This window comes from Chiloscyllium plagiosum, unplaced genomic scaffold (genome assembly GCF_037043375.1).
Source record: "Chiloscyllium plagiosum isolate Xiang-an unplaced genomic scaffold, Cpla_swu_hap1 HiC_scaffold_9, whole genome shotgun sequence".
In the NCBI taxonomy this organism is placed as follows: domain Eukaryota; kingdom Metazoa; phylum Chordata; class Chondrichthyes; order Orectolobiformes; family Hemiscylliidae; genus Chiloscyllium; species Chiloscyllium plagiosum.
The window spans coordinates 41,600,596-41,614,837 of record NW_028270147.1 but is presented as its reverse complement, the minus strand read 5'-3'; the positions used below and the strand labels follow the sequence as shown (position 1 = coordinate 41,614,837).

At 36.7% G+C, this 14,242-nt stretch overlaps 1 protein-coding gene across 2 annotated transcripts in view; it reads left to right on the top strand.

Annotated features, from left to right (window-relative positions):
• The window catches only part of plpp3 (phospholipid phosphatase 3), a 146,085-nt gene extending 132,706 nt beyond the window's left edge, over positions 1-13,379 (top strand). For both annotated transcript variants that reach the window (XM_043699110.2, XM_043699109.2), the window contains exon 6: positions 12,412-13,379. In XM_043699110.2, coding sequence (XP_043555045.1) covers positions 12,412-12,531 — 120 coding nt within the window. In that variant the 3' untranslated portion in view covers positions 12,532-13,379. The remainder of the gene's footprint in view (positions 1-12,411) is intronic.
• The last annotated feature ends 863 nt before the right edge of the window (positions 13,380-14,242 follow it).

The window sequence follows — 14,242 nt, the reverse complement described above, 5'->3', positions numbered from 1 at the left end:
AGATACATACTGTGTCTTATTGATCAGGTCAGAGACTTGGAAATCTGCAAGATTTAAGAAAACCACAATGTGAATGAGTTTCATTCCATTGAAAATAAGGGCAAACACCATTGTGGTGGTCTGTTACACTTTATTGAAGAAGTATGTATATGTTATATCTTGAATCATACCCAGCAAAACTTAACACTTTTGCAGAAAGCCATGTAGTATTAGGGACCTGTTATTCACAGTAAACATCATTGGAAAAAAGGACTGCTATTGCTGTTAATTTGGTCTCTTGGGATTATGTGTTTTGTGAGTGTGTGTTCAACTCAGATCTGGTATAAAGATAATGTCTACCAGCAATCGTCATTAATCAATCAGTGTGGATCACTTGGGACTCTGAGTGCTTGGTTTGATCATATTGTGATGTTGTAGTAAAAGAGAAATAATTTTTTCAATGACCTCCTCAAAGGATTTACATGATAAGATATCACACTTTAAGGTTTTATTGTAACAAACAAAATAAAATCAACATTGACTAATATGACTTATTAAGCAAAAAAAACATTAAAATTGTATTCCCCAGTAAATTCCTAAGAGTTGAAAATCTCACACTCCATGTATAAGCTATGGGAAATTTGTAGCAGATACATAGAAATGCCTTTAAATTCCTAAATTTCTCACAATGATTAGGCATGTCTGTCCCACCTGGGTAAATCATTGAGTCACTGTCATCAACTCCCTACAGTGTGGAAATAGGCCATTGGGCACAACAAGTCCACACCGACCCTCCAAAGAGTATCCCACCCAGACCCACACCCCTACCCTATTATTCTACATTTCCCCTGATAATGCCTCTAACCTACAAATCCCTGAACACTATGGGCAATGTAGCATGGCCAATTCACTCAAACCATGGTGACGCCCAATCTTCCACTGTCCTTTTAATCAAATTATTTTTCATTCAGTATTTGAATGGACTTCCAGCAGGAAGGTATTCACTCGTGATTCTTTGCTTTTCAATTTTCCACCACAAGATAAGTTCCTTCAAAAAGCAGTTCCATCCTCACCAGCATGCCATTTGGTGATTAATCCAAAATCTGTCCTTTTCTTCGAGCTTTCATAGCACTGTTTTCGGTCTGACTGCCTCTGAAAGTTGGAGTCTACAAGCAGCAAGAACAGCTGCCTTCTCCTTTGTATTCAGATATTAAAGCCTGCATCTGGTTTTCAATAGGTCTTCTCCTGATTCCCCCTGTTCCCATGGCAACCTAGTTATAATGGCTATTGCCTGGTAGACTTCAGCACAACACTACATTCTCTCCCATTTCAAGGCATTCTATTTTACCTTAAGGCAAAAGAGACAATTTAAGACAAATCTTTAAAGCCTAGTCATAACAATCATTTTGTACAATTCTTGATCATTATGGTCAAAATGTTGCTGTGGATGGACTTGCGTTAATTCTTCTACAGTACACTGTTGGTTATAGGATCTGTTTAGATGTTTTGAGTCTCCAATTAAGTAGTTAGACAATATTTACATTAGAAACGAGAAGAAAAGTTAAAAGAAACTGCACTTACATTGCATCTTTTATAACCTTAGAATGTCTCAGTTAAACATTTTTATTTTAGCATTTCCAAAAATGCAGCCAATATTTTAAGGTAGGTAAAACAACAGCCAATTTGCATATATTGTGATAATGATTAGATAATCTGTTTACAGTCACTATTACAAAATCAATTTACTTAATTGTTAAGGTTTTTGTGGGACCTTACTGTAAGTATTGGCTACATTACAACTGTGACTACATTTTACAGCACGTTGTTGGCTGTAAAGTACCTTGGGATGTATGAGATTGTGGAAAGTGAGATATAAATACAAAGTATTTCTTCCCTCATTCTTTTCTAATCTGATAGATAAGGGTATATGAAACATAGTAGTCTGTTTTAATAAGTAATTTTAGGCAATTACATTTAAATTAGGAATCCCAGAGTGGCTTCTTATCCAAGTTAGGAAGTGCTATGTTGCTGCATCATCTGACATATGAAGTAAGCTGCAAGATCTATTAAACTTCTTTACTTGAAATTGGTAAATGTCTTAGGTAACATGTAGAGAACTTAAATAGTACCACCCTTGGATGATAGAATCTTTAGAAAATATTAAGTTAATATTAAAATATTAAGTTAAAATGTTAAGTGTGATCTGAAGGCCAACAGTTAATTTTAAAAAGATAATTTTAATGGAATGCGAAAATAGGTCCATATAATTAATTGGGAAAGGGAATGAACAATACCCCAGTTGAGTCTAAATAGAATACTTTTAAAGCATACTACATGGAAATGAATGCAAATAGAAGGTTAGCAAATAGAATCTAAACAAGCATAAGCAGACATGGATGAATAAATAATCCAATATGAAATAACTGAAAAGAAATAAATCTTAAATTACATTGGGAGAAAAAAGGGAAATCAACCTGAATTAATATTAACATTTTCAATTAACTACTAAATACTGAATAGAAAAGCAAACATGATCTGTTTGTTGGTTTATTTGTGAATACTAAAGAAAATACAATAAACGTTTTAACATTTAGTAACAAGTCAAAAATTAGTTAGGACCCTAAAGAATGCTTATTTCATCTGAAAAATAGGTGAACATAAAATAGTTTTTTAATAGCAATAATCACTCTTTTGACATACTTACTATGGAATGCGCCAGTACAAAAGGTGATAATTGAACTCCAACTCCAAAAGCTACAAAGATGGCGATATGCTAAAAGGACCCTGAACAATCAAATGCTCAGGGTCTAGGGAGCTTATTGTATTATTATAAGATACAATAAAAGATAATAAGGGGCTGATGGCGAAGCTATTTAAGTGATTGAATGCTGGAGAAAAACAAGGTGTTGATTCACATGAAGATGTTGAAGTACATCTCCAAGGGCTGTGATCCACAATGCCTCTGGCCTGGGAATATAGTAATTTTTCCCTCTTGAAAGTTGGTTGAAAGAATGTGATGAATGTAGACTTAATGACTGTCTTAAAAAAATTTAGAATTAAGGGCTTACAAGTTTAAGATTTGAATTCAGTGGAAAATATACATTCATAAACCTGGGTTAGGATAGCAATTCCTTGAAAAACAAGAATTTTTAAGAATCCCAGAAATAACCTATTTAAGATAAGATAATATCTGTCACCAATGAATGATTCATATGTGAATAATTTGCCAGCACATGTTTTAAGTGTTCAAACTGATTTATTCTATATAAATGACTGAACCAGTTTACTTGTCTCTACTCATTTTTAAAGACCTGAGTTTCTGGCTTAAAAATCTTCCTTGATTATCAAAAATATATTTACATTTCCTTTAAATAAAGAATTTCTGTGACATATGAATTATAAATAGAAGGAGACATTTCTTTTGAGGAAATAACAGCAGTGATTGCTTTAAAGACCTAAATAATCAGTTTTGAATATATTACTCTTAATTGCAGTGGAATCAACCTTTCTAATTTGTATCAGTACTGTGTTGCTTTGAATATATTGTTTCCTTTCTTGTCCCTGGAAATTGAAGCTGAGACAGAGTCAGGGATTGGCATCAGTGTAAATATATGTTATTAATATACATTCCGGCAATTAGGATAATTGGGATGGTGGGAGATGTGTGGGAGTGGTGTTGGTGGGGAATAATCTTTAAATTGATAGTGCCATGAACCAAGTGTTGCATGGATAGGATTTTCTAGTTCGTTGGCATTCTTCAAATTCAGGACTTGTCTGCTTCACTTCATTATTGGAGGATTCAGTGTCATTTAAAGAATCACAAAGTGGCCAAGCCAGGTTATGAAGCAGCTAGTTTCTAAAATGCAAGGGAGCTTGTTCATATTTATTCTAATTCATTCTTCGGGCAAATGGGATTAGTTTAGAATGGCATCACGGTTGACACTGACATAGTGGTTCAAAGCCCTGTTCCTGTGCTGAAGTGTTCTATGTTCTTAACTCGCATGCTATTATTTGAACTAGAGTTGTGGGATCTTTATGTCCACCTGAGAGGACAGATGGGGCTTTGGTTTAATGTTTCATTCAGTAAGTGGCAACTCTCCCTCAGCACTGTAGTATCAGCCAAGCTTCATGTGCTGAAATCCCTAGAGGGACCTGAACCCATAAGTTTCTAACTCCAAAGTGAGAATGCTACTCACTGAGCCATAGTTGGCATTTTAAATATTATAGAACTTGGATTTTTGTTGTCTGTTATTCCTTGATATTGATCCTTTTGTTGCAGTTTTTGTAAATGAGAGTGCATGACTTATAAATCATTTACTTTTCCCAGTATAAAGGATACACCTCTCCTGTTGTCCATGATTTTTGGTTTTTAGAGTGAGTGGACAACAATAATTGCATGCTCTAGGTCATATAATTAGAAGACTATGAAAAAACTCTGAAGTAGGCAACAAAATATTCATTGTGTTTAGATCTCAGCTTTTCAGTAGCAGCTTGTACATTAGACTGAAATAAGACTGCTCAACCTATGTGAAGGTTGATTTGAGAAAGAGGGGAATCAGATCTAATTAAAACCCTCCAAAACAAAACATGCAAAACCAAATTACTTAAAACTGTTAAAGAACTACTTTTTTCAAATTATTAATTTTTTTAAAAAAACCTACAGATATATAGGTATTTCAATTCTTTCAGGCTGTTCGAAGTTTGGAAGTAATGTGATTATGATTTCTTTTCCCAACCTCTGACCTAGTTAAATACAAGGCATAAATGACTCAAAATTTCTCAAAATGACTCTGCAAATGAGAAGTCCAAAATTTCAACACATAACCAAATTGTCACTTCTTGACATACATGCCATGTGTAGGAAAGTCAGACCCTCTTCATTTTAATAAATATCTGATTATTGGCTGGGTTCATTTGACAGAATCTGAATATTTTTTATCTGTAGATCATCATATCCTGAGTAAAAGGCACATTCTTCCTGAGCACTTTGCGACTGCTTAATAATGCTGGAGTAAGCTGTGACCTTTACCCTCTCGTCTTTCTCTGTTACATGACACTGTATTGTTCTGCCAGAGCTCAAATTGTAAAGGCTGACTCATGCATTTTTACCACCCAGATGTTGGAAGGGAGCCCCATTACTCTTAGCTGTTTGGAATGATCACTTGACATTCATTTTAAAGACTGTTTGATGGTTATCACTGGTACTTTACAGCAGAAAACAACTGATTACACTCCATACAGAAAAGTTCCTAAATACACCTTTTGTCTGTATGAAAATTGATCTTCAGAAGCAGCTTCATTCATATGAGAAAGTTTGGCATTAAACGGAATGCAGTAATTAGTTTGAATGCTCAGTAGTCCAGTCCATCTGATCTGCTCCACTGTTCAGAACCAGAAATGTATAAATTGGTAAATACAAGAATGATACTGAAAGTATTAAGTATTAGTGCAATAGTGTAAGTATTTGTGAATGTGTTTTAGCCAGTGCACAAAACAGTGAGGTGTTTGGGTGGTGCAAAAGGGCACTGATGTTATTGGGAAGAATTAAAACTGAACTGGCCAGCTGTTTAGCAGGTTTTCCATAAGCCTTTCCTGTACATGGCAAAGTATCTGGGCCAGCGCTAGTGAGAACTAAAAAACTGGGGGCTATTTTCTTTCCAAAAAAATACTTTATTCATAAAATTCAGAACAGTTAATTATAAAATATTTTGACATGAAAATTAGAGTTCAATAAAATTCTACTCATCTCATGCAGCATGATCTACTCTTGGGTGCTCCAATGCAATTTCATATTCTTAATATTTATAATATGCATTCCATGGCAGGCATATAACTCAAAGTGAAAATGTGTTGCTGGAACAGCGCAGCAGGTCAGGCAGCATCCAGGGAACAGGAGAATCGATGTTTCGGGCATAAGCCCTTCCTGAAGAAGGGCTTATGCCCGAAACGTCGATTCTCCTGTTCCCTGGATGCTGCCTGACCTGCTGCGCTGTTCCAGCAACACATTTTCAGCTCTGATCTCCAGCATCTGCAGACCTCACTTTCTCCGCAAAGATATAACTCAAAGGCCACAACTTTCAAGTTGAAAATTCCAGGAAGTGCAATAGAAATGAACTTCTCTTCATACACTGTGTTCTCCTCTAAGATGCCTTATTATAATTTTGATAGTACAGTTTGGAACCTCTTGATCTGTGGCCTAAAGGCCTCAGTGACGTACTGCTAATTGCACCTCTGCAGTGCCCGTTTCAAGCTTTAATGCCTCTCTCAGGCATGTAGTTGCAGATTTGGAACGTGCAAGTCTGCAGCTCTTGGCCAAGGTCAACTCTTTGCACCAAAAGACCAGAATACTTGTGGCAAACCAAAGAGAATATTTTGCCAAGATGATTTGTAAAGGGCAACATGCAAAGGATTTGAGTCTCAGGAGTGTAGGAAGAGATTTGATGGTCCAGGCCTTTTTCTTCGTCAGCCTTGATGCTTGCTTGAAAGTTCCGGCAATGAGGTAGTCTGCCCAATGACTTTGAAAGCCTTCTTAGAAAATTGCATTATAGGGTCTACCATCTCCTGTACCTGCAGGGTCTCTTAAGATTTAAGTGTAGACCACTGGCTGATGGACCTGTAGTCAATGATCTTTCTCTCCATGAACCTTTCCATAAGAATAGGTGGTCTGGCACAGACCATCTGCATGATGTTCTTTGGTGATGTGAATATCTCTATCGTTCACACTACCATGAACACGATGTCAGCATGTACTGTCACTTGATATTTATGCCCTAAGTTCTGCATACTGGCGGCTCTCAGGTTGAGGCTGATATTGGGAATTTTTTTCATACTTATTCTCAAAGTTTGTACAAAATGTCCTAGTGAACACAGTCAAGTATCAATCTCCAGATAAAGCTGAAAAATACTTGGGTTATCAACGTGGTACTGAAATGAGGAATGGGCCAGACCTGCACTTTTGCAGCACCATTGAGACTGCCTAGCAGGTTACTACCCACAGTGGAGAAGGGGCATTGTCCCACATGCCAGTTCTTCTGGTACAATAGCTCTATCAAGTTTTCTAGCACATGCTTTTACATGTCCCAGCAACTTCGGGTAATCGGATCTAACAGTAAAGGGGACAAATAATTTCCCAAACCTTTCAACTTTGTTCCTGATAATAGTTCAAACTGGAGTCCGAACATCAACAGTGGATCCAAACCGAACAAGGCAAGGACAAGGAAATTGGGAGCAGCCCATCTACTCTATTTCTATGTTCATGAATTACTTTGAGGCAGAACTTAGGTACAGTAATAATTTTCCAATTATTGAATTATATATTCATATAAAAGTGACCATTGATTCCATACCAGTTTTGTAGACACAGTGCATCATTTCTGTGCCTCTTGTACATAATGGACATAGGATAAAAGCTAGCAATATACAGTACACAAAAGATACAAGCTGACCATTGACTCCTGTTTAATCCTTTCACATTCACTGTAGCCAACGAGCTGATGCTTCTGAATAGAAATAGCTGTTTCCCAGATGGTGAGTTGACGCTTGTTAGTCCAGCATTACAAATAAAGGAAAGGAATTGCAGCAATTGTGGTTATTGACAGTATAAACTGTTTATGTCTCCTGGAAAAAATGATCAGCTTAGTATGGTGGATGGCCCATTATGACCTTACATATGCTCTTAGAATTAAGTCCTGTCACTTTGTGACTCAGTTTGTCAGTGCATTGCTTCAAAGTATTCATTGGTTCCAGTAGTTACTTGAATTTATTTAATTGTCTTCCAGTAAAAAAGGCTATATTCTGCAAACAACAGTTCTCCTATACCACTAAGATTTAAAATATGAGCTCCACCTGCCAAAAGAGAAATGAGCAGTTCCTCTGTTATGGCTGTCCTCATGTGCAATGTACAGTTGATAGTCTATGACCCAGAGTTTCCACAGAGTGGAAGACAGGGAGGAATGGGTTTACCAGGATATGAATATCTAGCTTTTGTTCTATGGGGACTACTTTTTGAATGATTTTCTTAAATATTGCTACAAAACCAGCCTTCTCTTTAATCTGCCACCTCAAATTATGAAGAGAAAAGCAATATCTTCTTGCCTATGATATCATCAGAAATATTTTAAAAATGTATCACAAATGTAGTTGAGTGGCAATATGCTAATGGTTATAAAATATATTAAAGGTCATCTGCACTTAGCCTGAATTTCACTTTACAATGGTTTACAAAGAAATGTGAATGTGTTTTAAAATAGAAGATCGTGATCACATTTGTGTCTGCTAAAACGGGGAAGAATGATGGTTCTGCATATTTTATTGTAAATGGATTATGGAATATGGGAACAATTATATTTTCCGCCCTATCCCCTTGAGTTTATTTTATGGGGCAGGAAATGTAGTATAGGAAGCCGAATTTGCCTGAAATAGAGCAAGGCCATTTCAAGAATCCTCATTGTACTTAATAGAGAGAGTTAGACATATCCTTTGACCAGGTTATTGTGTGAATGTACATTACACAATGGCATCTACAAACAGTGTATTTGTCAAATACTTGCAGGCTGGAAACTTCTGTTTCTGTTTAGGCTCAAAAGAATATTGATTTTTATGAAGGTTGTGCTGTTTTTGTAAGTATGAGAATGGATTTGAGGAAAGAAATTTAAAAAATTGCATTAGTATCCTAAAATGTGTTCAAAATCAATAGGCAGCCAACTAATGTTTTTGCAGTATACTTACATTTGTTATAAGGCAAATACTGCAGCCAATCTGTACACAGCAAGGCTTCTGAACAGCAATGAGATAAAGTTAATCTATTATGATGAAAACCGAAAGAACTGCGGATGCTGTAAATCAGAAACAAAAATAAAAGTGGCTGGTAAAGCTCAGCAGGTCTGACAGTATCTGTGCGGAGAAATCAGAGTTAACGTTTTGGGTCTGGTGACCCATCCTCAGAACTGATGATAGCTAGCAAAATATTGGTTTATCTGCAGAAAATAGGGTGGGGATGGGGGAGTAAAGAGTAAACGATAGGTGGGAATAGAGCCCAAACAGAGAGAAGAACAGTTGGACAGACAAAGGAGTGGATAACAATCTGGCTAGGAGAGTGAATAGCTGTTAATGGAGATTGTTAGTTACTACCAATAGGTAGTGTGTAATGACAGACTATGTGATAATAAGGCCTGGTGAGTGTGGTGGGGGACTAGGACATGGGGGAGTTCAGGCCCTAAAATTATTTAACTTGTTATTGAGTCCGGAGGGCTGCGGGATCCCCAAGTGGAAAATGAGGTTTTGATCTTCCTGTTTGCACTGAGCTTTGCTGGAGCACTTCAGCAAGTCCGAGACAGAGATGTTGGCCAGGGAACAAGGTGGTGTGTTAAAGTGGCAGGCAACTGGAAGCTCAGGGTCTTATTTTGCAGGCAGAAAATAGATGTTCTGTGAAGCAGTCATCCAGTCTATGCTTCGTTTCCCCAATGTAGAGTAGACCACATTGTGAGCAGTGAATGCGCTAGGCTAGATTGTGAAAAGTGTAGGTAAAGTGCTGCTTCAAATTGAAGGTATGTTTGGGCCCTGGGATATGGAGGAAGTAAATGGGCAGGGGCTACACCTTTGGTGGTTGCAGGGGAAGGTGGAGTGGGGTGGTGGCGGGATTTTGAGAGTGAAGGAACTGTGAACCAGGGTGACCCAGAGGGCACAGTCACTGTAGAAGGTGGACAAGGGAAGGGAGGGGGCGATGTGCCTTTTGGTGGCATCTCATTGGACATTGTTCGAGTAACCAATCGCACGCGGAAGACCAGGAATACTTGTGAATATCGCACGTAGGTCTGACTTTTCTTTTTTGCATCAAAATAGGCCTTCAGTATGACAAAAACTGAAATTACTGGAAAACAAGTTCTGAGGAAGGGCCCATGGACTTGAAACGTTAACTCTGATTTCTCTCCATGGGTGCTGCCAGACCTGCTGAGGCAATTTCTGTTTTTATTTCTGATTTACAGCATCCACAGTTCTTCCGGTTTTTACTGAATAACTCAACAGGTCTGGCATCATCTATGGAGAGAAAGCAGAGTTAATGTTTTGGATCCAGTGACCCTTCTTCAGAACAGGGCCTAAACTGATTCACTAGACCAGAAATGTTAATCTTGCTTACCCATCACAGATGTTGCCAGATCTGCTGAGTTTTTGCAGCAGTTTCGATTTTTGGTTCTGACTTCCAGTACCCGCAGTTTTCAGTTTTTCTCTCCCATATGACACTGTTTGTGTCCAAGTTTTAATAGTTTTTTCCTGCTTTATCCCTCTGGGATCATGAGCAATTTTCTGGCTTTCTGCTGTTTGAAAAATGCCACAGACTTTTTAAAAAAATCCCTACCTGTCAGATTAGTGAAGATGTAATATAGTGTCACTTGTGAAACAAAGAACTTCTTAGAGTAGAACAGCATTTCCTCAGTATAAAGCTTGAACTTGCAACATTCTCAATCAGACAGAAGAGTGCTGGGCTATATTAATGTCTTTGTAATGAAGAGGATATGAGGTCAGAGTTTCAGCTTCAGGTCATGTTGTGAACAATCTGGTGCAGCTTGAAATGAAGATTGGAGGAGAATAGAATGAGTTGCAAATATATGGATTTTTTTTGATGGGGTCATAGGACATGGCTTTAGTTTTCCAAAAACTTAGCCAGAAAGAAAAGTATTTTGTTTTAAAACACAGGTGCTCTCTAGTACTTTAGAGTGCATTTATACAATCATTGTGATGTCCTTGATAAATGATTTTGCTTTGCAACTTTAAGTAAGTGTTACGTATATATTGTTTTTAATATTTACCTTTGGTCCAGAAATAGAACAAATTAGTGGATCATCCCATATTCTTTCCGAGCGTTATACATGAGAAGCTTGAATATTGAATATGGAAAAATATTTTATTAAAATGGGATTGTTTTAATAAAATAATTAAATGACCGGGAAATGGAGAGTGCACAATTGCGGGTTTGAAAAGCTTGATGGTCTGTTGGGAACTGTAAAAAACTTCCTGTCAGGCCTTGTACCCTTATACAATGTTGTGTTCTTTCACTGCCTCCTGGGGTTGTCAGGTGTTATCCTTTTCACATCACTGTGTCTGCTGATGTAACCATGCAGTCAGGATGTTAGCTTATTATTGCATCCGTTCATTGACTATCTTTGGCAGTTTGCCTCTAGGCCATAACCTGCTAACTGTATGGTGAGAACTGAAAAAATGGATTCAATCTATATCTCAAGCTAGTGAACTCCAGGGGATGTTTCCTTTGCTTGGGTCTATTTACACGCAACTCGAAGAAAATTTAGAAACATGACCATATGCCAATCTTGATTAAATTAATTGAAATAAAATCACAATGGTTGGTCATGTAAAAAGGTAAAGTCACTACAGTCCCAGGGAACCATAGAGTTCAAATAGTAATATTGTAATGTCCAAGCAGTTACAGTAAATTAAAATTAAGCAATATTATCTGAAATATGTAATGCTGTATTGTTATCTCTTACCCAAATAATATGTATTTCAGCTGACTTTCCATTTAAAGTGGATCTTTTTCCTTTATACTGGAGTGAAATTTGATGCCTTTCTCTGCATGGGGAACATTGTCTCCCAATCTCAGTGTACATGGGAAAGTTCTGCTTATATGGCACTATATATTGACAATGATGGGTTATGACAATGTGCAGATCCTTTAATGTATTAAACACAGAGCCTGCACTAACAATTAATGAGATGTGTGCAACAATGGGAAAGGAGCTGTGGATAGTCGGGGATAATTGGAGATGGTAAGGTTCTGTATGGGACCACTTCATGCTCTCATGCTAAAACATACAGTCAATAGAAAATTAGCCTTACAGGTTGTAGTTTCTTAGGAATTCAAAGAAAGGAAATAGTAATTTATATGGATGAGCCAGCATACAATATTGCTATATTCTTTTAGAAATTACAGAATTATTGTCAATTTTCACATTTATGTCCAAGTAACAACAGAAATTGGATTTTAGAGAAAATATATTGTGTGAAGTGTCTGGAATATTTCTGAGTAGTTTGTGAATACAACTCTTCTTTCTTTAAGTTAATTGGGGAATTGACAGGGAGGAGCCTGAGTCTGCTAAATTAATACAGAACACAGTAGGAATGACACATTCACTAAACCAACAAATCCGATCGTGCATTTTTGTATATCCCTGTCATGTTAACTAGACCACAACAGATTTCTTCCCGCCATGTAATTAGTGTTCACAGTTTTCAAGAAAATTCAAAGAAAAATCAATCGGAAAAAAAAGAAACACCAAGACTGGTTAAAGTTTACAAATGTTTAATTGGGATATTGCTCGTTAAACCCCATTTTTAAGTGTAATAAACTGCATGTTAAACTTGTGTGTTTTCACTGGTACAGCTTCAACCTACTAATCTAGAATGTTCTTAACCCAACAGGCCTTCTATGTGTCCAATCTCTTCAAACCCAAGATGAAAATCCCCCCTCCACCAGTGAGAAGAGAGATAATTACACCCGTGGACATCATTGACAGGAACAACCATCATGGAATGTGTTAATCAACTTAATGTAATAAGTAAATCACCATCAACAACAAAAAAATCAAAATGGATGGAGGCTGGTGCAAAAATCAAAAGTGAAATAGTGACTGCTGAACAGCAAGATTGCTGCTCTCTAATCTCATCAGACAGTAGAATGTAGGGAGAAAGACATTTTACCCGCAGTCCTGTGGGTGTGTACCATAGCAGCATTTCTAATCAAACCACAAAAACCGCACAGATGACAGGAAAACTCGAAGCTTGTGAATTGTTTTGAACTGGTCAAGGCTGACCACCAATGACTGGCTGCATTTGTTCGACAAAAGAAAAACTAAACTTCATAAAAAGATACCATGCACCAAAACATAATGGTGGCTGTCTCATTATAAATGAGGAGGACCATGACAGTAAACCTTCATATTTTATATATAAATATATAAAAAACTAAAACAAGATAACTATGTAAAATATTATTTCTGAAGCAACGTTTTTTTAGATATTTTATCCTTTGCAATTAAAACTGTTTATATGTGTTTCGACCTGTGTTATTTACAAATTGCTGCTTAAAAATAGCATTGATTTAAAAAAAAACATATTTTGTATGTAGTCAACTAAAATATTGTAAGCTTCTGGGGGGAGTTGGGGAAATTGTTTTGATAAAACTACAGCTAGAACCACTTGCATCAATAATAAACATCACAGTTAGTCAATTGTCAGTCCTTTATATTTTTATGTATTTTTGTAAAAAAAAATTTAGCTTCAACTCATTTGTTCATGTAGAATTGGAGCCTTAACATTTGACTGTTTCTGATGTAATTAGCTGTATGTTTTGTCTGTGCTTTTAAAATAAAAACTCCTAATGGACAGTATATTATTGCATAGAATTTCTGATTACAAATTCTTTCCCCAACTTAGCAGAGACATATTCAGTATAATACAGATATATTTATCTAAATTTTATTAAGGGTAAAGGAAAAGGGGGAATTAATTTTACTAGCTTCATTTAAAGATAATTTTTCTTTGTTTGGATAATTGGATCATAGTCTTCATCTGGAATCTCATGTGTTGCTCTGTGTGATATTTCCACTCAATGAACAAATCGAACATTACATAAAGAGCAGGCAAGCATTCCTAATATTCTGGTCAACAATCCTTGCTTAACAGCACTGTCAATATAGATTATTGTTCAGCTCTCTCTCATTGCATTTCTGGATCTTGCTGTGTAAACATCAGTTATTGTGATGGTCTGTAAAACAACAGTGACTGCTCTTCCCTTTTAATTAAATGTTTCGCTGGACCGTGGCTTCATTAAGATAGGGTCATCTCAAGTTCTGAATGCTTCAAGGAAAGTGCTTAGTTTGTATCATTCAACCTCTTCTCATCTTGTAGACATAAACTAGGAGCTCCCACAGTTAATCTAGCTCTCCTTGTGTTACTTAAAGAATGTTTGTTTGATAGTGCGAATAGATTATTGGTGTACAAACTAATTAATTTATGGAATTCCTCCCCTAATTTCGTAGCCTGAACAGGTTTGGTTAGTTGAAGTTAGCACTGGAGTTTGGAAGAGTAAAAGGTAACTTGATTGTAAAATGCAGGATCCTGGAGGGTCTTGATGGATGTAGTAAAGATGATCCTCTTGTGGGAGAACCTAGAACTAGGACTCACTGCTTAAAAATCAAAGGTCACCCAGGGGAATCTTTTCCCAAAAGGTTCGAGAGTCATTGAAATTCTC